This window comes from Amphiura filiformis, chromosome 14, assembly GCF_039555335.1.
Source record: "Amphiura filiformis chromosome 14, Afil_fr2py, whole genome shotgun sequence".
Taxonomy (NCBI): Eukaryota; Metazoa; Echinodermata; class Ophiuroidea; order Amphilepidida; family Amphiuridae; genus Amphiura; species Amphiura filiformis.
The window spans coordinates 64340506-64367261 of record NC_092641.1 but is presented as its reverse complement, the minus strand read 5'-3'; the positions used below and the strand labels follow the sequence as shown (position 1 = coordinate 64367261).

Genomic DNA, 26756 nt, shown 5'->3' with positions numbered 1-26756 from the left:
GGATTATTTTCCTATAACTGTAATTAATGCTTAAAAATAAAGTGAAAGTGTATGGGTGTCCAAAAACAGAAGCGAAAACGGTCACATATTTATCCATACCCAGGGGATATCTGACATAAACATTCCATTAACACCACTTATAAAGCGTCTCTAAAAACGCTAAGGGGGATGTCCCTGAGCAGTTGGATCTTTTTTTTTAAATGAAGGTCCAATTAAAGCCATTTTGTCCATAATTTTACACTATTATTGCTTCAAACAAAATTAAAAAATCAAATTAAAACAAACGGAATGGTTTCTCATTTTTATATCAAAAATACACTTTTTAATAAAAAAAAATAAAAAAAATAAGAATGCACCATTCTTGTCAACATTTTCTTAACTTCATTGAAATCAAAATTTAAAAAATTACCGATTTTCTTTATGTTAGTCCAATAGCGTGATATTTGCATTCATATTAGTGAACAGAGATATGAATTGCGCATACATTATACATTACATGTCCATTGGCGTAAATCTCGGGGGGGGGGGTAAATCCCCAAACATTTTAGTCTAAGAATGCACATTTTTGTGCTTGGCCCTTGTACCATTTTTTGATTTGTACTTTTCCTATTTCCTCTTTAAATAATTGCTCGTCGGCGAGACTGATAAAATTTCATCATGGTTAAAATCACTATTTCAATTTGTATATTTCAAAATGTCACATGGACAGATCCATGCAGTAAAGAGGAGGGTTATGAGTCCAAAATTCGCATAAACGAATATGTGTTGTTATGCACAGCGCAAACCTCTGTGTTAACACCAAAATTAACAAAAACACGATTGGCAGTCAAAATGCCACTCCAGTTTGTATATTGTTGGGTTCTTTTATTTTGGTTTTTTTGGGTGCTCTAAAACATTATTCTTATGACAACATTGTGCAATTTTTGCAACATAACGTACAAAATATGCAACTAAAACGTCAGATTTTTTTCACTATCGTTAAGAGCGCATCAAAGTGTAGGCAATGGTTTCTCATTTTCTCATTAACCTTTTTTCACATGTTTTTTATTTGTCAATATTTCGAAAAACTAAGTGAATTTACCAAAAAAAAACTAAATAAAAAAAATTCCTCACTCTATGTCTCGGATGTTGGGACGGACGGACGCTATATATTTACACGGCGATATAAAAATCTCCATCAACATAATCTACGCTCGACTATAAAGTTAGACCCTCCCTCGGGTCCATGGATAACGACTGGTAATGTAGACTTTAAAACATTAAAAATCAACCCAATACATGGACCTCTCATAGACTGGTTCTATTTTGGAAAAATCGTGTACATTTTCATGACCATATTTGGAATCAGCATGAAAAATGTATTCAAATGAGTACAAACAAGCCTAGTATTGGTTCAGTAGTTCTTGATATTTTGAGAAAATATGTCAAAACTTGAACTTTTTATTAATAATAATAATATTACCAATATTTCCTAGCTTAGGCCTACAAAAAACATTTTGATCTGACTAGTCGATCGGAAACTACTATCATCTTCAGAAATCATCTTAAAGATGGGCGTAATTGCATAAAAATATCATCAATGTATTCATTTCTAACATCATATGATCATCTCAGAATGAATCTCAGCTAAATATAATCTAAACATTCTGGTTTGACTTATTAAGTTTTTTCTGTTTATATATTCTAGTACTTAAGGGATGGGGTATGAACGTTTGGACAGTATTTATTGTGGGACATTAGAGCACATCAGACATATCGGATTGCATTCTGAATACGAAGAATGGCCTTCTGATATCAAATAATTTTGATTTTTTGAAATTCGCAATGTAATACACATTTCATGACAAATGATTAAAAATTGATATTTTTGATATTTAACAGTACTCGAAGTAAACTTTATAAATCTGATGATTTATACTTAAAGTGTATGTAGGTGGGATGAAAGCCGACGATCAATTGAAAATTTTGACCTTTCATATTGAAGATATGGTTTTTTTTCCCAAACAGACCTATTTTGTTTTGGTGTTTTGGGGGAAAAATAATATTGATCGTCGGCTTTTCTTCCCAGCTACATACACTTTAAGAATATATCATTAGATTTATAAAATTTACTTCGAGGACTGATATATATCAAAAATTTAAATTATTTGATATCAGAAAGACATTCTTCGTATTCAGAATGCAATTCGATAAGTTTGATGTGCTCTCATGTCCCGCAAAAAAATACTGTCGAAACGCTCATTCCAGCTCCCTTAATAAATGCATAAATTGATAATTTGGAATTATGCAGTTAGTGTAATAACATTACACTGAAACGGACTATCATCAACATGCTGCCGGGTTATATAATCCTTGGTCCATTATTTCTGCATGGAGTTTGTCTTAAAACTTTCATTAGTTAAAGCTATATTATAACATTTGCTGAGAAGAACGCCCTCAAAAAAATTTTAAATTCAGGTTTTTACGCGATTGTAATGTACTTTAGTAAACAAAGATTCTCTGCAAAAATAAAGACTTTAGGTGCTGTATTTTTGTCAAAATCCGTGATTTTGAATAAACCGCCATAGGATCGTACTGTAATACAACCGCCTGAGTAACATGTATTGGCGCTATTAGTAAATTCCCATTTTCTTTGCTTTACCTCACTTGTTCGGCTCAAAATTAAAAGGGGACATATCTGACAGTAAAAGCTAAGATTTTATGGAAAATAAATACTAATCTATTTTTAAAGAAATGTTATAATATGGCTTTAAAGGCAAATATCCCAAATTTGCCCCATATGGATGACATGCTTCGAAATCTCAATGATCTCAAATATATGTTGGTAATATTCTTACTGTAAAAAATAAAGATCCAAACGCGATAATCTAAAACTATTAATTAAACAAGAGTGTGTATAAATGGATGCAGTTTCGTACGAAATAGCCGAGTACTAAAACTGAAGATAAATGATATTTGTGTTTCATCTTACAGTTCAAGCTGTCTGTCATAAATGCGAGCCAGCAATTTAATTAATTAGGAAACGCAGCCAGCCAGATAGCTCTTTTGCAAAAAGCATATACGATTATTGATCTAATCTAACGTGTAAGTATTTATTAATTGTGTTTTCTTTGCAAAATTTTTTATATAATATAATCATGATGTAGATAACAAGTAGGCCTACTTTGTTCGTTTTACAATGATATAGAAAACCTGAACTTAATGTTTACATCTAGCACGAGAAATGACAGCTTAACAAGTATTCTCTTCGTCTTCTTTCATCCTTCCTCCTTTCTTTCCTTCCCTTTACAACATAAAGGGTGTTATGGTTAAGTGACAGAATTCTGCTCTACACTGATTTCAAATACACCATAAGTTACCGAATTTCTTTTCCTGCTCTTAACTGACAAAATTGCATTTAACTGCTTCCCACTATACATGATATTAACCAATAGTGGCAAAGTTTCTTTTCTACTCTAAAAGAATTCCTAATAATACACATTAAGTGACATTTTATTTTTCTGCTTAATAAAGTTTATGCAGCCAAGCCTTATTATATTGAATTGATACATCGTCACACTATATACCACTCCTCCCTACGGTCCTAGTCCAATTCTCGCGATTCACAAAACGATACGCTGCCAGCGGTTGCTCTCGGCAGTAATTTTTTTTTACTCCGGCGTCGACATCGCAGTTCTTTCTTTTTTTTTATGTTTCTGTGTTTTTTATTTTTATAAGATATCACACGAGTGTTCTAGCTGCCATTGGATTTTCACACGAGTGTGATGATAAAAAATGTTAAAACAGCTCCACCGAGGATTCCCTGTGATCAATAGTTAGAAAATGGGTCTACTATAATTGTAAATTGTTGTTTTAGTGTGCATTCGCATGTAACATCATTATAATGACATTTAAACCCACAATGACGCATGTTCCTCTGTTGTATTCGTATTACGCGGGCTTTGGATGTCGACATTTTCCCATGATGCACTTCGTTTTTTGACCTCGCCCCAGCGACAGCTGGAGCTCATCGTATTGTGAATCGACCGAAGTGTCCCTAAAGTGAACATTTATCGATCAACCAATACAATATATCACTAGTCCTACATGATAAAACAAAGATCATAATCTTCTGTCACTCGTATCGAACTTTACCTTTACATTATCTATACATACAAAACATCTCAAAAGGCACGTGTTAGTTTAGCATGTCCTCTCAATGTTGCAGGTTGTGACAAGTACTAGTACCATGTTTTCCTTCACATCCGGTTTATGTCGGTCCTAAGACTCGTCGTTCCTAACAGACCGTGCAGTCTGGGCCAGAGACTACGATTTGGATTGCGATGAGAATGTCTAAACTCGCATTTTCGTTGAAAGTCATGTGGATATGCCATGAATTTTTCAAATTTTCTCAAAATTCCGCGAAAGTCCCCAAATTTTATTTCAGATATTAAAAGATTAGAGTCCTATAAAAACGAAATAGGGGATCTATGTAATTTTTACATAGATTTTTCTTCATCTTTTCAGTCTTCATTTTCACTAAATTGAAAAAAATGGCATATATAAAATTAAAATTAAATACTCTGCCTTCAGGGTTTGAGTATCAGGAATCGTTATATATTATGTAAGTTAAAATTCATATATTCTTTTACACATAGTATGCAGTTTTTGCACAAAAAATATTTCATCGAAAACCTCCCACTCGGCTATTTCAAAAAGGTAACCAGACTTCCTTAGCAAGAAATTAGCATCAAAATTAATCTTATTCTAAAAATATTTTAGATACACTTTCTGTGTGACTATATACGATAACTCCCGGCTGTGACTCTTTAATCGCCTCATGTTTCTTGTCCACCGATATCCGCCGTTCTTGTTCAATTGGTTGATTTCGGTGTCTGAAAGATAAAGGATTGATCATTAATGTTACAAAAATGAAATGTTAACACTTTCCACGCGGGTGTCGACTGCAGACGACAAGTTTCCAACATTTTTTTAAAAATTCAAAAATTTCAGAAATGTAAATTTGCATGACCATAGTGACCGTCCACGGCGAATGAGCCGTAAATTCCTCCCCCGGTCAATTTTGTTTTATTTCGTGTTTAAAAAATAAACATCATAAATTTCAAAATGGTATATCATTTGACTTCAAACGATATCCAGAAGCGGAGTTATGGTTAGTTAAACTTTGCTCCTTCAACAAAATTATAGCTTTTTTCGTTTCTATGTGTGTCTCTTTTTCCACATTGCTGGCAATAAATATCAAACAGTCATAATTGGCGATCATTTCAAATCATCCCCAAGTCACCGAGGTTTAAGACGGTTCTCTCATTGTTAATTGTTGGTTATGCATACCTATACAAATAACCCACCACTTGAAAAGGATTTAGCAAAAGCAAACAAAGACCAGAGCTATTAAAAATTCTATAGCCATCTAAGGTAGAAGCTTATTATCCACTTCAATAATAGGATTATTGATTGGTGTCGTGACTATCAAAATAAGACAGATGTCGCGCCAGCTAAAGTGACCGATGAATACGACCTTCGTACACATTTTACACCATAACTCAGAATACAATTTAGGGAATTTACGGCTCGTTTGTGCTGCCGGGTCACATATTTGGAATCAGCATGAAAAATGCATTAAAACGAGTACAAACAAGCCTAGTATTGGTTCAGTGGTTCTTAATATAGCTCTTGATATTTCGACAAAATATCTCAAAACATGGACTTTTTATGTTGAAACTTGCAATGATTGATATTATTTTTGGCGTTCGTGCTTAGGAGTGTATCGCATGTATATTATGTAAGCTTGACACACTTGTCATTGACTTAGGTATTTGATTAATTTCTTGGGAGGACTTTTTATAAAATCAGTCTGATTGTTTAATTTTTAAAAATATGTATCTTTGATCTATGTTGCTATTTGACGTATACATAACTATAAAAATAACAAACAGCAGCTTTTAATTATAATTATGCAGATGGAAATGTATGTAAACATAGTTGTAATATTCCAACTTTGACCATGTTGACCTTCATCATCTTCTTCTTAGCGTGTCCATGGCATAAGATTAAATGTGTTTCAGCCAGTGCTGCACACATTTTTCAGCATTCTCATTGTAAACTCAGAGTAAAGTCAGAGTAGTTGTTCATGTTTGCTCCAGTTGAGGGCAACACAGTAGGTCTTCCATTGTTTCTGGTTCTGATCCACAATCGCAGGTTACATCTGTATTCTTTCGATAGCCCCGTTTACTTTACCTCTTCCTACACCAGACCGTAACCTATTGAGGCATTTCCATTCAACCCAACTTGCATCTGAACTATGTGGTATATCTTCGCCAACAGGAATATTCAAAATTGGTGAGTGATTGGTAGATTGGTAGACCTTCATCTACAGACTGGCAACCCAAGTTCGGGTCAGTGACCTTTTGGACACTTGACCACAAAAGTTTATCGTACATTCTGGGTAACTTGTATCGGCCCCGTTGCGGTTGAGTGATGGTTGGTTGACTATGTTGGCTAGGTGGTTCAATGTGGATGTCCTGGTAGACATCTGACGAGGTTGTACTCGGACGACGGTGTTCTAGGAATCTGGTTTTTAACGATCTTTCTGTCTCACCAGTATATGATTCCGAGCTATTCCGAACACTGACCCCTTAGGGTTTCCCCTGACACGGGATGTAATATAATGGCCCAGCAATGCCCTTGCTCTCAGATTTGTCTTTGGACGAGACAAGTAACTGCAGCAGAGTTTGAGAATGTTTGAAATAAACTCTGATTAAATAGCTGCCGACGAAAATTCTACGTAGTGCTTTGGAGGTTACCTTTACGTATGTTATACGTTTGGATGCTGTGGTTGGATTTAGCTTCCTTGGATTTCGTAGCTTTGTCAAAAGACCAATTCAGATAACCGCACTTCCTAAGTGCATTGCTCTGCATGCTAGCCATAGGCTTCAACATAAAAAGTCCAAGTTTTCAGGTATTTTCTCAAAATATCAAAAGATATCTTAAGAACCACTGAACCAATAGTAGATTAACATTTCCGAAATTTTTGACTTTAAAATAAAATTGAAACTTGTCTGCGGTCGACACCCGTGTGAAGAGAGTCAATCTGCGTGTTTACACTGAGCACTCTGTATTTTTACTCGGTATTACCCGGTAACCCATTATCCGATTCAGGCAACAACCACCACGTTTCTACAGGCGCTTAAAATAAGGGTTGCGGTGTGTACCGGAAGTACTGAAAGTAGTTTCCTGACCCCAAGCTGCTTTTAAGGTCACGATGTGATACATGAAATCAACATAAAAGATGTTCAACTCCCAGCAACCGTTAACCGTTGTGTTTCCACTGGCAGAAATAACGGGTGTCATACCACATCGTCTACCTCATGAGGTGGATCACGGTTGCCGGATGTCCACACCGCATCACTCTGAACCGATCTGTTTCCACTGGGCACATTAACCGGTAACATTCTAAACTAAACCGCATTACCCGCCAACCGTTCCCCAGTAGAAACACGCAGTATGTGCGACTTTTCCTGCTCTATGTCCTCTAATTCAGATACAATGATATCCGCTCTGTGGTGTAGGGTCTGAATTACACCCAGTTTATGGTGGACGGGGTGATTTGATTGGAAGTTCAAATACTGATACAAAATACTTTGAAAGGGTTGTGAAGGAATCAATTTACATTAGAATCAATCAAGCATCACTCAATCGCGACGGGGCAGATACAAGTTACCCAGAGTGTACAGACAATTTTTGAAGTCAAGTGTCCAAAAGGTCACTAATCCCGAACTTTGGTTGCCTGAGGAAGGTCAAAGTTGTGACCGAAAGTTTGAGGAACGTCTTAATTTTGTGTCTTAATTATTTATATTATGAAGTCTACCAAGACAGATGAACTTTCATGCTAGTAAGAGATTTGAAGTTTATACGATTATTTTTGGCAACGTGAAGGGGTAACAGATACATAATCTGTTTACAAGAATGCGATTTTCACATATGTAAACACTGACCGATTGGTTACAATTAATATCAAAACATTTGCTGGAACACGCATTTTATGAGACACCTAGTGATACAGGGAAATGTGATTGATCTGGTATATGAAGTAGTTGGCTTATGTGGGTTGCTGTGAATGTTTGTATGATTTTGTAATTGTAAAAAGCCCTTGGATAAAACCTCGAGAATACCAGTTCATGCTTAAAATACCAGTACATGTTTAAATAGTTTTAATATTAGGGCATACATTGGACAGTGGAAAGGCCTATAGATGAAATCATGTGTTATTATAATCTTACAGGACCGCAGCTTCATGCCTCTTTAATGGCGTTAACTGTTCAGCTTTTTGCCAGTCATTTATGTTTCTGATTCTTATATTACCTTCTGATTCAAGCTGTCTATTATCACTTTGTCTGCCTCGCTGATATCCCTTTCATACATTGCTTTGTATATCGGTACCACGTTATTGTGTAGCTCTAGGAAATAACGAAATTCAACAAAAGAATTGTGATTATGAAAAGAGGGACAATGTGAGAAGTGGTCGAATTTGGAGATATCAACTTCAAGTACAACCTCAACAAATGTGTCGACACTCACGCATGCATGTTTTTTTTTTTTTTGGGGGGGGGTTGACTGTAGAACATAATATTTATTATATTCGATTTTGATTATCATAACATTATTACTATTGTTCTGTTCTGTTTACTTTTATCAAGGCGAAGTACAACTATTTCGATTAGATCAGCTTTAAAATCCTTCGATACCCTGTATTTTAGTTAAACTGAAAATATGTCGGGGCTATCTTCGGGTAATATTCACTATACCACGGTACGTCCGCTCTCTGTTGATCCCTACCAAGCAATTATAATAAGGTGAATGTTTAGGTGTGTCCGTTTTTAATGTAATGGTTGTGTTTATATTGGGATGGCGTGGGGGTGGCTGCATTGACTTATTATCGAATGATTCCTCGTAGACCAACATTTCCGATTTTAAAATGTTAGCAATAACCTTCGAATTCATATTACATACCGTGAAATGTGGGCCTTTCAGTCGCGTCCATACTCCAGCATTTCTTCATGATATCTACAAGAGATGTGGGTATATCCTTTGGAATGTCATCCAAGCTTGGGCGATGTCCGTTCTTAATCCACGTACCAAGAACGACTTCCTCAGCAGCTGTAGAACAAAAATAATGCGTCATCATGGTTTTCAGTAAGTAGTTTTCGTGTGTAGTCGACATTGATTTTATTTCCAAAATAAAAGTTTTCTTGTGTGTGTGTTTGGTCAGCGCATTCTTCATTGGTAATACGTACCCAGCAAACACAAAACGTTTTCGACATCATTCGCCAAAGGTTAGAAAAGGTTGCCAGAAAACGTTTAAATGTCGGGTTATATAAAGGCTATTTTTGATAACTTCCTGCAAATATTCGAACATAATGTCATTTAAGTGTAGACAAAATATCTGGCAAATAATGTTTGCAAAAAATATTTTGCAATAACATTTTGAAAACATTTAAAAAACATTTTTGTAGTGTGTTTTCATACATAATGTTTTAAAACGTTTTCGTGACCTTTATATAACCCGACATTTAATGTTACTAAAACGTTTTTGCCAAAACCCAAAATATGACCGGTCAAAAAACTCTTTTAAAACGTTTTTTGTTTGCTGGGTAATTAATGATTTGTAAATTCGTTTATAGTGAATTTGCTGATGAATTGTACCTATGACATGTGTGATTACCAAACCGTTTATATGGTGATTCAGATTAACAGCATGTCATGTAACAAAAATCATTGCTGCAAATCTTAAATGACTTCGGCAACACTTAGGGCTGTGTTATATAACCGAATCAGAAGGATGTTTTACAAAACGGTCTACTTTCACTATAAACATGCTATTGGGTTATGTTACTTACACGTTGCTGTTTGCGACCATGGGTCTTGACCGTTGCTCAGAATCTCATATAATGCGATTCCAAACCTGCAAGTTATTGCAAAAATGCACAAATAAAATAAATACATCGAATATTAGAGGGATAAATAAACTGGTTTCACATTTTTCCGTGTTCAATTCCAATCACAGACGCGTTTTTGCTTTGTAGTAATCCCGGGGGGGGGGCACTTCAATATGAAATGGATATAGGTGTAGGGCTGGCACTTTCGCACTAAGGGGCATTCGGTGAGAGCAAAATGTTAAAAATATGGGGTCATTGGGTGAGAGCATGATTTTTGGCATTCGGTGAGAGCAAAATGTGAAAAATAATAATAAATAAGCATTTATAATGCGCCATTTATCTAGAAAATTAAATCTAATCCAAGGCGCAAAAAATATGGGATCATTGGGTGAGAACATGACATTTTTAAATGGAATATTTGGATGAGAGCCGAAACAGCGCCACAAAAACCTCGAAAATCGAATTTCTAGTTCTAAATGGCTTCAAATTTCATTGTTTTTGTTTTTTTTTCAAAATAAGTAACAAAATCAGTGAAAAATTAAAGTTGTTGTTCAAATTGAACTTGTATTGGAGGGTCTTTGGGTGACAGATCAAATGGAAAAATAGGGGTCTTCGGGTGACAGAGCATGTGTTCGTAAAAAAATATGGGGTCTTTGGGTGCAAGCGATGCTGAAAAGGGGGGTCTTAACAGCCCTACATACGCGTCACATCCAAAGTTGGAGTCCCCCCCCCCCCCGGGGTAGTAATATGCCCGAAAGAAAGAAAAATGTTCTTACGAGTAAACATCAAGAGCCTGTACTGGTTCCGTTGCTGGCTCTGCCAAAACTTCTGGTGGCATGTGTGTGATGTTTCCTGCGATCTTCAGATGCTGCATTTTGTCAGATCTACATACAACAGCTACATCATAATCTCCAACCTTTCAAATACATTTGAAATAACACCATTAAGAATGAAGTTATTTTAGAATCCCTGAAACAGAAGAGCATGCTTACCAAAGAAACAGATGAATATTGATTGACCTTGTGAAAAACACAAAATACTTGTAAACACCCCTACACACACACCCCCACACACACCCCTACACCCTGGAGTGAACGCAACTATATCAAAATACATTCAGCACATACATACCTATATGGTCGAATCCAACGAAAAGTGTACACGGCATGTTCAGGGCCATAACTAAAAAGTATTAATCAATTGGCATTCGTTTTTGTATTGTGTTTATTCGCCTTGATCATACGCTTCGCGCCATATATAATAAGACCCCTTCTGTGAAAAACTTAGAGACAGAGACCCCAAAACATGCTATTTTTATCCATTTTTTCAAAATATTTCTTAAGGTATTTTTAAAAACATCTAAATCAGTTATGAAAAGAAGTCATTGGATTGAATCTAAATTGATTTCCTGAAAGGTGTGTATTCAAAGATTGCCTGTTCAATTTTTCACATATTTGTACATAATTATGAATTTTTGTGATAATTTTTTGAGTGGTATTTTTTACATTACCTACGAATACAATTTTTCATAGCACTAGATATATCTTTAAAAATGGAAATCACTAATAAATGCGCAATTGATACAAGCTTTGATATGTCCAATACTGAAATGCATTGCATTCGGACATCTTTATTATTGTGTTTAGCTGCCAGAAATTCTAAATGGCACAAAGGTAGGTTTGGTAAAAATATGCATTACCTCCGAATACATGTTAAAAGCTGTGCCATTTCCACAAAGTGAGAGAATAGTAAACAATAGTTAAGCAATAGGTGCAGGGTAATACACTCTTTATTTCTACCAAGTTTCAATAACCTGCGTTTAAATATTTCTGAGATGTCAACAATAAAAGCAAGTATTCGTAGGTAAATTTCTGTAACCGAATGTTACCTACGAATACACTTTGACATCATGACAGTATTGTGAAACACCGCCATTCATGCCAATGCCCATATTGGTACATAACGAAGGCCTGAATGTTTGCTATCAAATCATATGTCAATGAAAGTTGCGAATTCACATACATGCCCACCATGCAAAACTGAATACGGCTTAATTGATGAACAATATGTACTGAAATAGACGACGGTCTGCTCATTTGAAAGAAAAATCAGATTCAAAGAAGATTAGAAGGGATAAATACTTGGATTTGTCAACTGTCATGTATGCTTCATTTTAAATGTTTACCGACCTTCTGGTTTCTTAGTAATTTGTGTCCAAATTGATTTATTCGAAGGTAACTTTTGACGTTTTCGCTAAGGTTACCTACGAATACCATGGAAAAAACGACTGTTCTCATTGTCTCATGATCTAGACAACACATTGATGGACCCTGGTATAAAGCTAATTGTAGTTGCTCTCAAACGAAAGGCCACAAGACGTAACTGACTCCAAGATGGACTTCATAAGTCTGCAATAACGGTTTTAAGCGATTTGTGTGCAAATAAGCAAATTAAAGTCACTTTAGTGCCTTTGTTTCTTACTTCAATCCTCTTTCAACCGTTGTGAACCGACATTATTAATACATGATAGGGTCTAAAGTATCAATAAACGCACATAAAGAAAATAATACATTCAAAGTGCTTTATAAAATGAAGTTTTGATTGCGATATCCACCACAAGTATAATTCTTACCTACAAATACTGAAATGTTACTTACGAATACAGCATAATACATGACATGTATAATGAAGTGTCCCTACCAATGGAAATTAATTGTCAAAAACTTTAAGCGGTACCCCAGGACACTATTATTACCCATATACGGATTCATTCAACAATTATTTATTATGTAAAATTGCTGATTAACTACTTGTATATCAAAATGAAGTGGTCAAAATCTTGCTAAAAGCATCAAAAATTTTTGATCTAAGGTAATAGCATTTATTCATTTGGACGTACCATCTCAAAGGGATCTAAAAACTACCATTTTATTAATTCATTACCATAATAGCAAAATTTAAACCTATAAACTCAATATAGATATTGTTAAATCGCGCATGTTACCTACGAATACCCGGGTTTCTTCGCCTTTTCATTGTATAAAGCGTTAGGTGTATGCGTATAATTCCTAATATTCTTGAAAACATATATCATACTCGTTCTTATACAATGTGTAAATTGATTCATACTCATTTGATAAATAAAATACAGAAACTGACCTAAACTTAATTTTCAAAAATAAACTAGCATAAATTGACTAAGATCATATTGATCGCGTTATAAAAATAAAAACAAATATTTTCTGGTTGAGTTAGCATTTTCCTGACACCCTGTTGTCTACATTACACGAAAAAAAGCGTTAATGGGAATATTCCATTTGTTTTAGGTTGATTAGTATTGCGATAGTGAAAGCATCCTAGTGGTATTCGTAGGTAACATTGGGTTTTGATATCACATTTACTATCACACGTCCTGGATTTATTTTTCAAGATTAGTAATGGCACTTTTGGTTCCTATAAGGCCAATATGTCATCAATCAATGGGCAAAAGGAAAAATTGGAGACATTTTTATTTCGGACTTTTATTTTTGGCCCGTGGACACTTTTGGTTGGATTCGACCATATGCGAAGTCTCTACCTTATGAAGACTGTTTTCCCATATTGATCACAATATCATAATAATTATCTCCATAAAGTTGATACCTAAACCTATAATTGGCTCCACAGAGCATACTCAAATGGGACCGCACAACTTAAAAATACCATAAATTTCACATGATATCTTTCTGCTGATATCAGAAGTAATATTGATTCAATGATGTCTTCTCTCAAGTGGCTTAAAATTGAAAAAATGTGGAATAATCATATTCTTATTATGTTATTTAAATGCCTTACTGGCAGAGCTTCTGATTATCTTTGTTCCAAAATTTCATTTACCAAATCCACACATGATTATGACACAAGAGGTACTTCCTCCAATTCACTTGTTGTTCCTCTATTTAACAATAACTCTGGTAAGAGATTGTTTCAGGTGAGAGCAGCAAATCTGTGGAATAGTTCTGTTGATGTTGACACTAGCACTAATTATATTTCTTTGAGCCTAAGTGAATTTAAATCAAGAGCTCTCACAATCCACACTGTTCATTGATTTTCACATTATATAATTTTTCATGATTCTTGTAATTTCTTTATAATGGTATTGCATATTTTCTTGTAATATGTGTGTAATAAATGTATTTAAGTGAATTACACCCTGTACATGTATGTCACAGGGCCTCCAAGAATAACAGTGCTTTTACACTGAAGGAGCTACCCAGTATAAAGAAAGTTGAAATAATAAATAAATAAATAATAATAATAATAGAACCGAGACCTTTACTTTATTGTTGCAATCAATTTACAGCAATTTTAATGCACTTTTATGATGAAGCATTGTTTTGTGTCGCCACAAGGAAAGTATCCCCATAATGTTTTTCCAAAACACATAATTTCCTCAACAGGGCATTAGCGGAAAGGCCACACACACCCCACGACACAAACACACCCCTCATTTACCTTGGCTTGAAACCCTTCGCAGACGAATATGATTCCGCAGTTCAAATTCTGATGAACTACAGGCGATGACATGGTATGTAGATAATCCATCCCCTGAATTATGTCAGCTATCATCCTAACCTTTCTTGGTAAGGCCAAAGGATTTGTCATATGCTGTAGAAATAATGACAGATTTCCATACTCGGCTACTTCCATTACTATTGATGGACATTCTGAAACGTCAACGATGCCCAGGACACGCAGAAGAAAAGGCGAAGTTATTGTACGCAATACGTTCTTGGCTTCAGTCAGTGTGTCATTAGAAGTGCTGTAATTGTGTTGGAATAGTCATAAATAATATAAAAACAAAATGATTAGCGAAATAGCCTGCGCTAGAAAGTAATAATCCTCACGTGAGGTTGTATCAAATGCTATGTTACTCTGCTGAGTTGTAGTGTTTTTAGTGTATTGCAATTTACCGACTACAGCGATTTAGCCGCCTTTGTTACATGAACCAGGCTGTTAGTCAGGTAAATACCAAAATCCTATCCTTTGTTAAACGGATAATTCATACCGTTCCAAAATTAAGCCAGATGTGGCCTAGATGAGAGTTTATTTAAAATAAGATGAGTCCTTAATGTGGATGATAATCAGCATTGTATTAATTTATGTAGCTTCCCCAGGCTATCAGGGCAACACTTTTGATAGGTGGTGTATCAAAAACAACCAAAAAGCATGTTAGTATTATAGTGTTGACCATCGATGACCATCTCATAGTAATGGTATGATGCTTTCTTACAGTTATATTGCCTACTTAGATTATGCAGACAAAAATAAATTCTTACCTAAGCTTTTTGACAACAACATCACCCAAATCTTTGTGAGTAGCTAAGAAGACTTGACTGAATCCACTTTGTACGCCTCCTATAGATTTCTCCCCAGATATGTCCGATTGACTGATAGATGCAATATCTAAATAATAACACAATTTACTAATATACGTTAGCAAAACAGACAGCCAGGTTGTGTACATTGTGAAACACATACAACCATCCCAGAATTTACATTATCAATGTATAGCTTTGAATCAATCAATCAATCTCAATCAATCTTTTATTTTTCATCAATCTCATAAAGCATACAATGTAACAACAGAGGTAAATTAAATTATTGCACATTAACACGTATTGATGAAGGCAGGTACATCACAAGGCCAAGAGACCTGAAAACATTAATTATACACAAAAACATAAAAACATACAAAGAACCCATCTTAAGTTATAAAAATGCAAATTAAAGCAACAATCATTTTTCCGTTCGATATCAAAAAGCTCGCACCATGGATACATCGATATTGTTAGTGATCCAAGGTCCAGGGCTCAAATCCCGCTCAACGCGTAACAAATTGATTGCTTTTATTGACATTTATAGCGAATATTGATTATTGTAAAAAAGAATATATTGCTAAAAATACCTTTGATGTTCCACTTCTCCTCCAGCTCCTCCTTTGCCTCTAAGTTTTCGCATGATTCCAACCCTTCAAGTATTGCAAAGTGAGTAGCCTGCTGCCCACGTTCTTTTCGCCAGAACTGGAAGACGCTCTTAGCTGTCAACTCCACATCGTGTGTACCCGCGCTTCTTTCGGCTTTTTCTATCTGTTGACTTGTAAGGTCAAGTTCACAGAATATCTTCTGTAGATCGTCAGGTCCGAGGAGCTTGATAACGTCTCCAAAATCAGAATCCGTAACAACATTTGATGACCAAACTGGACATTTCAAAAGGTTATAGAACATTTTGGAACACTTAAAAAAAAACTGCTTTTTTTCTTGGGAAGACACTCTGATATTTTGAGGGAGAGTCAATATTTTCCATATCGTCAACACACGACATAATAATTTCTACTTTGTATTTATCAATATTATAGTTAAAAGTTTTTGATGACATAAAAATCTCAACAACTCTCAGAAGAAAGTTGAGGGCAATGATTTTTATCGACTTTATTAAGAAATGTAAATTAAAAAAGTACGCCTCAATTACCTGACATAATCCACAGTGTTTCTAGTTTCTCTTTAGCCTCTCTATTCTGACATTTCTCCAAAGCATCAATAATTACATTATGGGACGCCTGTTGGTTGTTTTCCCGCCAGAACTCCAAGACACATCGGGCTCGTAGGTCTACATCGGTCGTTTCTGTACTACTTTCGATTTTCTGCACCTGTTGACTTGAGAGACCAAGCGCGCTGTACAACTTCTGTAGATCGTCAGGGCCAAGTTGTTTGATGACGTTTCCAATCTCTGCATCAGTTAACATGTATGGTGCTAGAGTAATGTAAATTCCAAAATATGGATAGAACAAAAGTAACGTGATCGATTAGGATGCCATATTATGTTATTCGGCTTTATCTTAAGGTTTTGAAGAACAAAACGTAGACTTATATCTTCCTTATTAATTTTGAAAAAAAAATTAATGAATCAGCTCCCCATGATCTGACGCGCTTTGTATCTTCAACTCTCATTTTATCTTGTTGTAATATTGGACATGCTGGATGCCAGTACATACCAGGTTTAGTTGCATCCTTCTTCTCCTGTAGTATCCCCCGGTATTCGCTCATCTGGATATGATTATCGGTAAACTCGCAATAAACGTCTTCGTCCCAGTTGTCTGTAAACTTCAGAAGATGTAGTGGCTTCTCATTATCCCTGCAGCTTGCACAAGCAACGGAGAGTTCAAATCGGAGTCCTCCTACCCACTTCTCACGTAAAAGGTCCAGAGTTTCTTGCAGGAAGTGTAAAACCTTTGAATATATTCCGTATGATGTTAACAGTTTAGCACAATCATATTTAATATTATGATTTGTGGTACATTTTACCTTTCTGCAGCGGCCAATATTGACGCCACATATTTTACTGACTCTTTGTTAAGGCTCAGTAGTTGGGCTTTAATACTCTTGTCACTGATACGTGACCCTCAGATACTGGAGAGGGATGGGTTAGGTTTATTTTACCAATAATCCGGGCAACAAATGTATCGATTGCATGTAATATAACTTTTAAATCCGTTTCCAGATCCCCGTCCTTGGTATGAACCAAAATTTAGCGGACTTCTGTACTTTATACCATGTTGTAAATACAATAGAGACATTGCGATGTTCCAAACGCAGCACGTGGAACGTACGCTTTCACGTACGTTTTTACGTACGTTAATACGGTGTTAACTATTGCTATTCTCGGTTCCAAACTGGATTGTGCTCATTCGTCACGAAGGAAAACGAGTCAGCTGGAATGCTTAATTCAAACAGGCCGCTTTTAATTTTGACTAAAATTTTGTCCTACATGCTGATTAAACTTGTTTTTTTGTGCTCCCCAAATATTATAGTTGCCCAAAAACATATATTTTGGTAGATTAATGATCACTACATCCATACATCATGACTTTACTTTCAAAATGAGACTTTTTCGTCCTGAAAATTGAGCGCGTTGCATGGACTTAGACATGAGGTAAAATCAGCATATTTCAACGTAGCATCTGCGTTTTATTCTACGTTGGAATCCAAAATGGGATATCGCAATGTCATTTTTTTACCCAAAGTATCACACACATTTCAATGGGCAATCTCTGCGTATGAATATTGCGTTTAAATTTAGTCTATTTTTAACACATCGCTGTACCTTTATTATAATGATTTGTTACAAACAAAAAGGATCATAATAATAATTAGACTTTCCTTCGTATGTTCATTATCTTTGACTGTCTTTAACATATTGTGAAATGGACAAATTGTGTGCATTTTCAACGATGTATCTACGTCGATTTCGCACGTGGAATATCTTCAAAAATAGCTAAATACGTGACCTCGGTTCGATACAGGAGAGTGGTTTTGGATAGATCAACGTACGTCCGATGTCTACGTTTGGAAATCGCAATGTCTCTAATATCTTTGGCTCTGGTCGGTTTTTTAAACTTTCATACCGTTTATGTCAAATAACATATTTACCTCTTCACAGATTTCAGGAGATGGGCTTACTTCGCTGTCATTTTCTCCTCTTCCTTGTTTTCGTCGGAGTAAAACCTAAACAAAAAACATCAAAGATTGGGGCAGAAGAGTACGAATAAAAGTACGAATATACGCTATGTGCGGACTGTACTATATTGGAAGAAGAAGAGTACAAACATTAATAATATTTATATTTAAAAATGAATGTTTTGAACTCATAAAGAATATTGCTAATATAATAATTGTAGAATTTTGATCCTCATAAAAAATGATCCTCATATAATAATGGATGGAATAAATACCGTCATAAAACTTTAGTGATCAAGGTATTTTTCATTCAAGCTGGTGCTTTAAAGAAAACCACTTTCTAGGTGTAATAGAAATAGTTCTATCGCATCGTCCCTACTCTGCCATAGTTGTGTTTTGTAACGGTATATGGTGAAATTCAATTTGAGAATTTTCCAGGACATTAAGCGTTAATAATGTTTTTCTGCTTGTATTTATATTTGTATTTAATGCATATGAACATAACCTATTATTAGCAATAAATAAGATGGTTGTTCGCCGTAGAAGTGATGATGTAACAGGATTAACTACCATAGCAATCGGATAAAACAGTTTTTGAATATACCGCCCTGTACTACAAGCAGGTTCTACTCATCACCTGTGTATGTCTGCTATCATAGTTTGAATACAGTACCGCTCTTTTCAAATCTTACAGGTGCGAGTGATCACCACGATATGAATATTCTACCAAACGATACGAACCAGATCTTTATCTAAGGTTCAATATAGAGGTACCGCGTGAACGTACTAGTGCAGTGCGATATATTTTCTCCGCGTATTCATTAAACAAATTTGTTCATTAATTATCCATTCCAAAAAAACTATGATTCTGTACCTTGATACATGCTGGTCTTGAAGCCATCATCTGTACACGAAACCCATGTCTATTGTTTCTTCCTCCTATAGTAAAACGTCCTTCACGATGAAATAGCTTTGGGGGCGTGCCAGACTTTTGTTGCGACCATCTTGCTACGTAAATCATTACGTAGTTGAAAATTCCATCTAATTAAAATGATTAAAATAGCATAATCTTGTAATAAAGTTACGTTAGAGATTTCATGATGATTGAACTTCATTCTTAAACAGACTTTTTCTGTTCGAGGCTTTTACATACTTGAGTTGTATATACAACCTGACGCCGGATATGTATCGATGATAGTCCTTCTACAAAGTAGAGTACATTACGGGGCAAAAATGTGCTCATATTCTCTTTATATTCCATAGTACAATAACTTGGAAAATGCTTTTAAAGAACCCGTTGTTTTAATCTCACCAGGTAGATAATCGAAGAAATTGAAGTAGAATGTCCCATCAGAAGCATTTGCGCATGTCTTATCCTCTTGACTTAGCGGTGGTCGCAGGCAAGCAGGTACATAGTACGTCATTTCGTCCTTTGAGGATTCAACAGCAAACAAAAGGCATTGAACATTACATAATATAATAAATAACTAGATTTTAATCATGAGACAAAAACACCTATTCAATCTCTATACTCTGGATCTGGAGTTATACTGGTTAACGCTCCAAGTGGGGTCAAACGATCAGGGTTGTTGTGCGCAAGTGATGCTATTTTAGTCGAATCTCTGGAGATGCATGGTTTAGTTGTAGGTTTACTTGTGTTTTTGAAGTTACTTGAGTTACAGTAGTTATGTCGTAAGGAAGGGTGTTCCAGTCGGAAATGGTTTGATGGAAAAAAGAGTGTTTTAATCAGTTATTGTTAGGGAACAACCCAAAAGTTCGATGAAATCCTTTAAACGAAAGTCGTTAGAAGGCTACCCCCCCCCCCCTCCTTTCTAACGTAAGTGTCAAATATCGATCATTTCAACCCGTATTCATCTGTGCATAGAATATGGTTGCCAAATTTGGGTGTCAAAATGGATAAAAATGTTTACAATAATAGGGAGCCTCCCTCTAAAATGTATTTGAATACATTGCAATTCATTTACACATCTTTATGCTTCACACAGCCTAGTGACATGTCTCTAGTCCTGAGTTTACATGTAGTGTGCCACACACACACAAATACCCCCACATGACTGCTGTCTGATACAGGTGATCTGATACATGTACTTTTTACCTTCCGGAGTTACATGTAGCTGCTCATGGTATGGGTCTTTGAAGTATTGTGTGTACCATGTGTACGGTTGGTTGGTTGGTTGGTTGGTTGACCTGGGTTGAGTCTTTGAAATGTCAACTGTGTGGGTGGGGTGGGGTTTGGTAGGGTGGGTGTGTATAGGGAGAGCGGTGTGTGGTGTGGTGTAGTGAGTGACCTTTGACCAATGACCTTCTCTTTCTGCAATTTTATCATCAAAATGCCTTAAAATTATGCGGAAACTTTGAAAATGTCTTTTTTTCAGCAAATTTGTATTGTTATTTTTCAAATTAGAAACAAAATGTAAAAGTTTGCCTCATTATTTGGAATAATTAACCATTTTTTCAAAATTTTATACAAAATGACCCCCTTTCAAAATTTTATACACAATTACCCTGGCTTTTTCATTATGTTATACCCAATGACCCATTTTTATACAAATTCCTACTAAGCAATGCCAGTAGGCAGATACATGTAACATTCAAGTTGAATGACCCCAACATCCCCCCACCCCCACCTCCGGTCATGGACTCTGACCGAGTCCGGACTCGGGTCTAATTATTGTTGGACTCGGACTTGGCTCGGACTCGGCACCCCGGACTTGGACTCGAGTCCGGACTCGGACACAAAAGGACTCGGACTTGGCTCGGACTCGGATACAAATGGACTCCGCTCGGCTCGGACTCGGACAAGCTGGACTCGGGTACAAGTCTGCTATGGTGCATGGGGTTGTGGAGGGGGTGTGAATGAAAGCTACGATATTGATCACGTTTATGGAAGAAACGAATATTGCATTCTATTTAAATAAGTTTTCTTCACTATCTTCTCGGCACGGAAAAAATAGGACTTGCTGGATTTTCAAATAAAAAATAATGTGGTATCAAACACAAAACGTTTTCGACACCATTCGCCAAAGGTTAGATAAGGTTGCCAGAAAATGTTTAAATGTCGGGTTATATAAAGGGTGAAAAACATTTCATATTAAAAATTTTAAACCATGTTCTTAAAAAAATATTTTTCACTAACATTTTGAAAACGTTGTAGAAATAGTTTTGTAGCGTGTTTTCATACATAACGGTTTTTTTTATAACCAGGGGGGTGAGACTAACTGCTCGAGTCAGGTTAAATGTCGGAACCTAGGTCACAATTTGAGAAGAGATGATAATACCACTACTACCATTTGCGGACGTAAAAAGCCATGCCTTGTGATAGCAAGATGATTAATATCCTGCATTTTATGCCTCATAAGTTACTTGGTATAACTGATTTACTATAGAATAGTTCTTATGCCATAAAATATATTTAAAATATTGTATCATATTGATTAAATGTGACCAAATGCCGGGAAATAAACTGACCTATGTCAATTCAGTTCGTAGAGATACCACTTGTGTGAATCGTGACACATGATATATATATATATAACTTGACATTTTAATGTTATTAAAACGTTTTTATATACCAAAACCAAAGCCCCAAAATATAACATGTTTAAAACGTTTCAAAAATGTCTTAATGTGTTTGCTGGGACAGCTGCTTTAAAAATGAACTTATAATGACGTTGCAGGTTGCGAGTACTGCACTCCATATTGATTTGAAATCATTTTGAAGAAACCACTGTAAAATGTCAATATCGTACTTGGGAAAATACTCAAATTTGGAAAATGATATATTAATTCCTTAAAAAAAGATCAAATTTGACCGATGTTTTAACTACTTTTTTACAAACGTAATCGGACTTTCTGACCCCTACCCCACTAACGAAAGGACTTTCGTTTATAGGGCTTCATCGAACTTTTGGGTTGTTCCCTTAGCTGATGGAATCTGGTAGGCGTTGATGTGTGAGTGCCTTGATGGGCGACGGAGCGGCTGAAGGAAGTCGTCAACCGGCAGGGGTATGAGTCCCCTTCTTGCTTTTTGGAGAACTGTAAGCCGGTTTGCGGTACGCCTATTTTTAAGAGAGTACCATTCAAGTTCGTTCAACATGCTTATGACGCTACTTGTTCTAATGTAGTCGCTTGACACAAAGCTTGCAGCCCCGCCTCTGCGCCATCTCGATTTTGTTGGTGAGGTCAGCTTGTTGCGTATACCACACAGACGATGAGTACTCTACAAGAGGGCGGACTAATGACATTTAGGCTGTTTGTTTTATTTGTTTTGTGCATGAATAGGGATTCCTTATTATGAAGCTGGTTTCTGCAAGGACGGTGTCAACCAGAGTATATTCATAGAATTTCTTGGTACGGACATGGGTTATGCGCATTACAAAACATTTTTTGATGTTGAAGTGCAATTGCCACCTGCGTTTCCATTTCACCAGTGTGTGTGTATGTAAATCTTCTTGGAGTTGAGTATGATCAAACTCATTTTTTATTTGTCTACAAATCGCACAATCGTTGGCGAATAACGGGACATCAGATTGAATAATTTGGGGCAAATTATTAATGAAAACTAAGAACAACAGATACAACTTCTGCCCAAGTCGAGTGTTCACCCCGACAACGACCCTCTGTTTAGAGTGCATGAGGAAGTTTGCAATCCAGTTGTTGGTTTTGTTACGAATGCCAAAATGATCTAGTTTAAGTAAAAAACGATTATTTTGTGATCATCATTATTATTATCATTTAAGGTTCTCTTTTGGAAACTCCAAAACAATTACTAGTAAATTAACCAAGTAAAGATGTGTTGCATAAAGCGTTACCTCTTTCTCTCCATCATCTTTCCCAAACCGCGGACAAAGAAGATCAAACTTCTCCATAAGAGCGAGCAAATTGGCCTTCAGGTGCAAGTACTCCTTCCAGATGTGCTTTATGAGGGACTCTTTCAAGATACCTTTATCTCCAAGGAGACGCCAACTGCTGCAAAATGTTGACCACTGTTATGAAGGGAGAAACACAATAATGGATAATGTTTTTTTAAGCCAAACAATGTAGTTGTCAGATTATTCAAGATAAATAATCATATTATTGAAAAATAGATAATTAAAAGGATTTGATGCTTTTTCTCTAGGATGAAGATAAAACGGTTGACGTTGATTTTTATATCCAGTTTGTTTCTTTGAAATCTTATATGTATGCCAGGAAGCACAAGCGTAATGATTTATAAAGCCAACAAGCGATGATAATGAACTTGAGATTTTCAGAATAATGAGAACCCCTAGGATAATGAAATCAGTTACCTTCGGTAGTAATGGGCATAGGGAAAAGTAATAAATTTGACCCCAAAATATATGAAAATACCGATAGACATTGGCTATATTCTTTCTGCCGACCACTACATTTGCTCTAGCACTTACATGCTTACACCGATTTTGACCTAACTTAGTCACAACCATCATTGACCATGCCCCTATATGTCATATGAAACTTGTGGGGTCAAAGGTCACGCAGGGGTCATAGGGGTCAAAAACGTGATTTCAACTCAAAATGCTTCTCCTCTCACAGATTACGTAGGACAGTGACACCACTTGCACCCATGCATTGTTATTATCCAGTATCTATGAGGTCCTCACAGATTTGGGGTCAAAGGTCTTCAAGGGGTCACTTCCGGTATAAAACGAAAAACCTTCAAAAATTTTTATTTGCTAAGAAAAACACAGAACAGTAACGGTATGTTCACCTATAAATTGTAGTTACCCTGTGTATATGTGGTATTTTTTTATTTAGGGTCAAAGGTCATTAAGGGGCCACTTTCGGTATAAAACGAAATGCCTTTAAAATGTTTCTTCTCCCACAAATTACGTAGGACAGTGACACCACTTGCACACATGCATTGTTATTACCCAGTGTCTATGGGGTCCTCTCAGATTTGGGGTCAAAGGTCATTAAGGGGTCACTTCCGGTATAATACGAAAAACCCTCAAAATGTTTTATTTGCTAAGAAAAACATAGGATAGTAACGGTATGTTCACACATGAATTGTGGTTACCCAATTCATATGTGGTATTTTTTTATTTGGGGTCAAAGGTCATTAAGGGGTCACTTCCAACCTGAGACGAAAAACCTTCAAAGTGCCCCTTTTGCCACAAATAACATATCAAAGTGGTGCCACGTGCACCCATGCATTGACATTAGCCAATGTCTATGGGCGTTTTCATATATTTTGGGGTCAAAGGTCATTAGAGGTCACAACACGGCTGTGTTCGTGGTCTTAGACCACAGCTAAGTCTAGTTTATATTGCTACAAACAAAATGATATACTTATTGGCCTATTTAAAATTCCGCGAATCGCCTTTTTAAACAACAGGCATTCGTATATAATAATATTCCTCCCTATATATGGGGATGAGCTAATGAAATCCATTTTTGAAAAAACAAAAAGCTTAAATTAAGGGGTTTTACACCCCTGCCAAATGTTGTGCTTATTTTAGCATTTTTTCTCAAAATTTATAGCGCATTGGTGACAAATAAGATATGTATATTATAGGGGCATGGACTACAACTACTGCACTGGAAATTTTATTTCAACACAGACAACAGTTCTGGAGTTATAGTAAAAAAATGAGGGAAAACCAATATTTGATTAATAAATCAATAACTACTTGCCTTGAGTTGGTGAATTTTCAGTGCGGTAGTTGTGGTCCTTGCCCCTATAATATATATATATATATCTTACTTGTCACCAATGCGCTATAATTTTTGAGAAAAATGCAAAAATAGGCACAAAATTGGCCAGGGGTGTAGTACCCCCTTAAGCGTACTCTGTTTAGCTATTCACCTGTGTCAATGAAATATAGTGCGTCTTCTCTGCGGCCATTTCCGCTAAATCTCCTTCAAACTGCAACCATCTGATCGGAATCTCCTCCCCCATGTACGGTTCTTTGAGTGCAATTTCTGCCATGTGCTTCCGTAGTGCATCTATAGACTGCAAGATAAGCAACAGGTTAGCTAATCGAGTCGTTTTATCATTTTGTAGTTCAAATTTGTAGCCCCGAACTTCGCTCATTATGAGGTAACAATGCTGTCCGTAATTTTTATTGTGTGTTAGTTACCATTGGTGCGACAGATATACCATGTTCTTGTTTGCAGATGTTATTTTACTTTAATTTAAATATATATAATGCTAGAGTGAACAATAGCCCATGAGGAGTAACACAGGTGAAGAACTTATGTAGGCACCTAGGCACTCTAAAAGACAACCACATTAGACGTCAATCAGTAGGCCCTAGTTCACAGCAGCTTAGGAACACCAAGAGTGAATAGGTACCTCTGCAAAATGTTCCCCTGATCATGAGATTTGTTGTCACTGAGTTTGAGCCCCATACCCCTTACAGATATCCAGAAAATGAAATTATAAGATTTGACCCCAGATAACCTTTGACTTGACCCCTGTTCCAAAATGTTCCGCAGCCCCGTACCCCTTACAGATGTCCAGGAAATGCATTTCTAAAATTTCTATAAGAGAAATCGGATAGAAAAACAGTACCTAACTCGGGGTTGTAATACCCCCCCACTCTAGGTTATAAAAAAAAAAGGAAATTGATATGTAATGACATGTACCGTGACTGATTGAACGTTTAAAATGTGAACAAACATATTAATACAAATTGTGGGATAGGTTTTTACGGCGGGAATTCATAACAATTAGTGGGTTTTTAGCGGGTTCGCCGTCGGACAAGTATAGAACTGTCAAGCTTTCGTCAGGAGTAGCTCTGTCTTCTTCAGGACAAAGTACCTAAGAATGAGACATGTGGAGCGCCCCTTGTCTACTGATGACTCTGAAAATAGTCGTTCACCGAAGACTGCCCCTTGTCAACAGAGAACAAGCAGATCTCGCCTATCTGCTAATAAAGGTTTTGGTGGCTCTGAAAAGAGCCGTTCACTGAAGACTGCCCCTTTTCTACAGAGAACTAGCAGATCTCGCCTATCTGCTAATATAAAGGCTTTGGTGGCTCTGAAAAGAGCCGTTTGCTGAAGACTGCCCCTTGTCAACAGAAACAAGCAGATCTCGCCTATCTGCTGATTTTGTAAGTTTTGGTGGCTCTGAAAAGAGCCGTTCACTGAAGACTGCCCCTTGTCTACAGAAAACAAGCAGACCTCGCCTATCTGCTAAATTAAAGGTTTGTTGGCTCTGAGAAAGAGGTGTTCAATGAAGACTGCCTCTTGTGTACTGTAGTAGAAGTATACGGCTTACCAGGAACCGTTTGGCCACTCATGGACCGATTGATTGATTGTATGCACGATGAGCGTTTATATC

At 36.3% G+C, this 26756-nt stretch overlaps 1 protein-coding gene and 1 long non-coding RNA gene across 2 annotated transcripts; both read right to left on the bottom strand.

Annotated features, from left to right (window-relative positions):
• Window positions 1-1022: 1022 nt before the first annotated feature.
• On the bottom strand, window positions 1023-8465 carry LOC140170441 (uncharacterized). Its single transcript, XR_011861547.1, has 2 exons — window positions 8362-8465; window positions 1023-4874 (listed from the first exon to the last, which is right to left on the bottom strand). It is a non-coding gene; the product is annotated as an uncharacterized lncRNA (long non-coding RNA).
• Window positions 8466-9001: 536 nt separating this feature from the next.
• Window positions 9002-23433, bottom strand: LOC140169574 (uncharacterized). Its single transcript, XM_072192838.1, has 12 exons — window positions 23263-23433; window positions 19743-19860; window positions 19305-19471; window positions 18404-18478; window positions 16969-17203; window positions 16446-16727; window positions 15883-16173; window positions 15254-15380; window positions 14430-14736; window positions 10712-10851; window positions 9897-9961; window positions 9002-9156 (listed from the first exon to the last, which is right to left on the bottom strand). Exons 1-12 carry the CDS (start codon window positions 23317-23319, stop codon window positions 9002-9004), a joined length of 2019 nt encoding a protein of 672 aa, XP_072048939.1. The 5' UTR covers window positions 23320-23433.
• Between the last annotated feature and the right edge of the window lie 3323 nt (window positions 23434-26756).

What these genes read in the sequence shown, in the direction of transcription:
- LOC140169574 (XM_072192838.1), bottom strand. Translation starts at nt 23,319, where the DNA reads ATGGAGAAGTTTGATCTTCTTTGTCCGCGGTTTGGGAAAGATGATGGA. An exon ending in AACACTGTGGATTATGTCAG is followed by an intron (nt 16,174 to 16,445) that starts GTAATTGAGGCG and finishes TGAAATGTCCAG; the next exon opens with TTTGGTCATCAAATGTTGTT. An exon ending in ATGGTCGCAAACAGCAACGT is followed by an intron (nt 9,157 to 9,896) that starts GTAAGTAACATA and finishes TTTGTTCTACAG; the next exon opens with CTGCTGAGGAAGTCGTTCTT.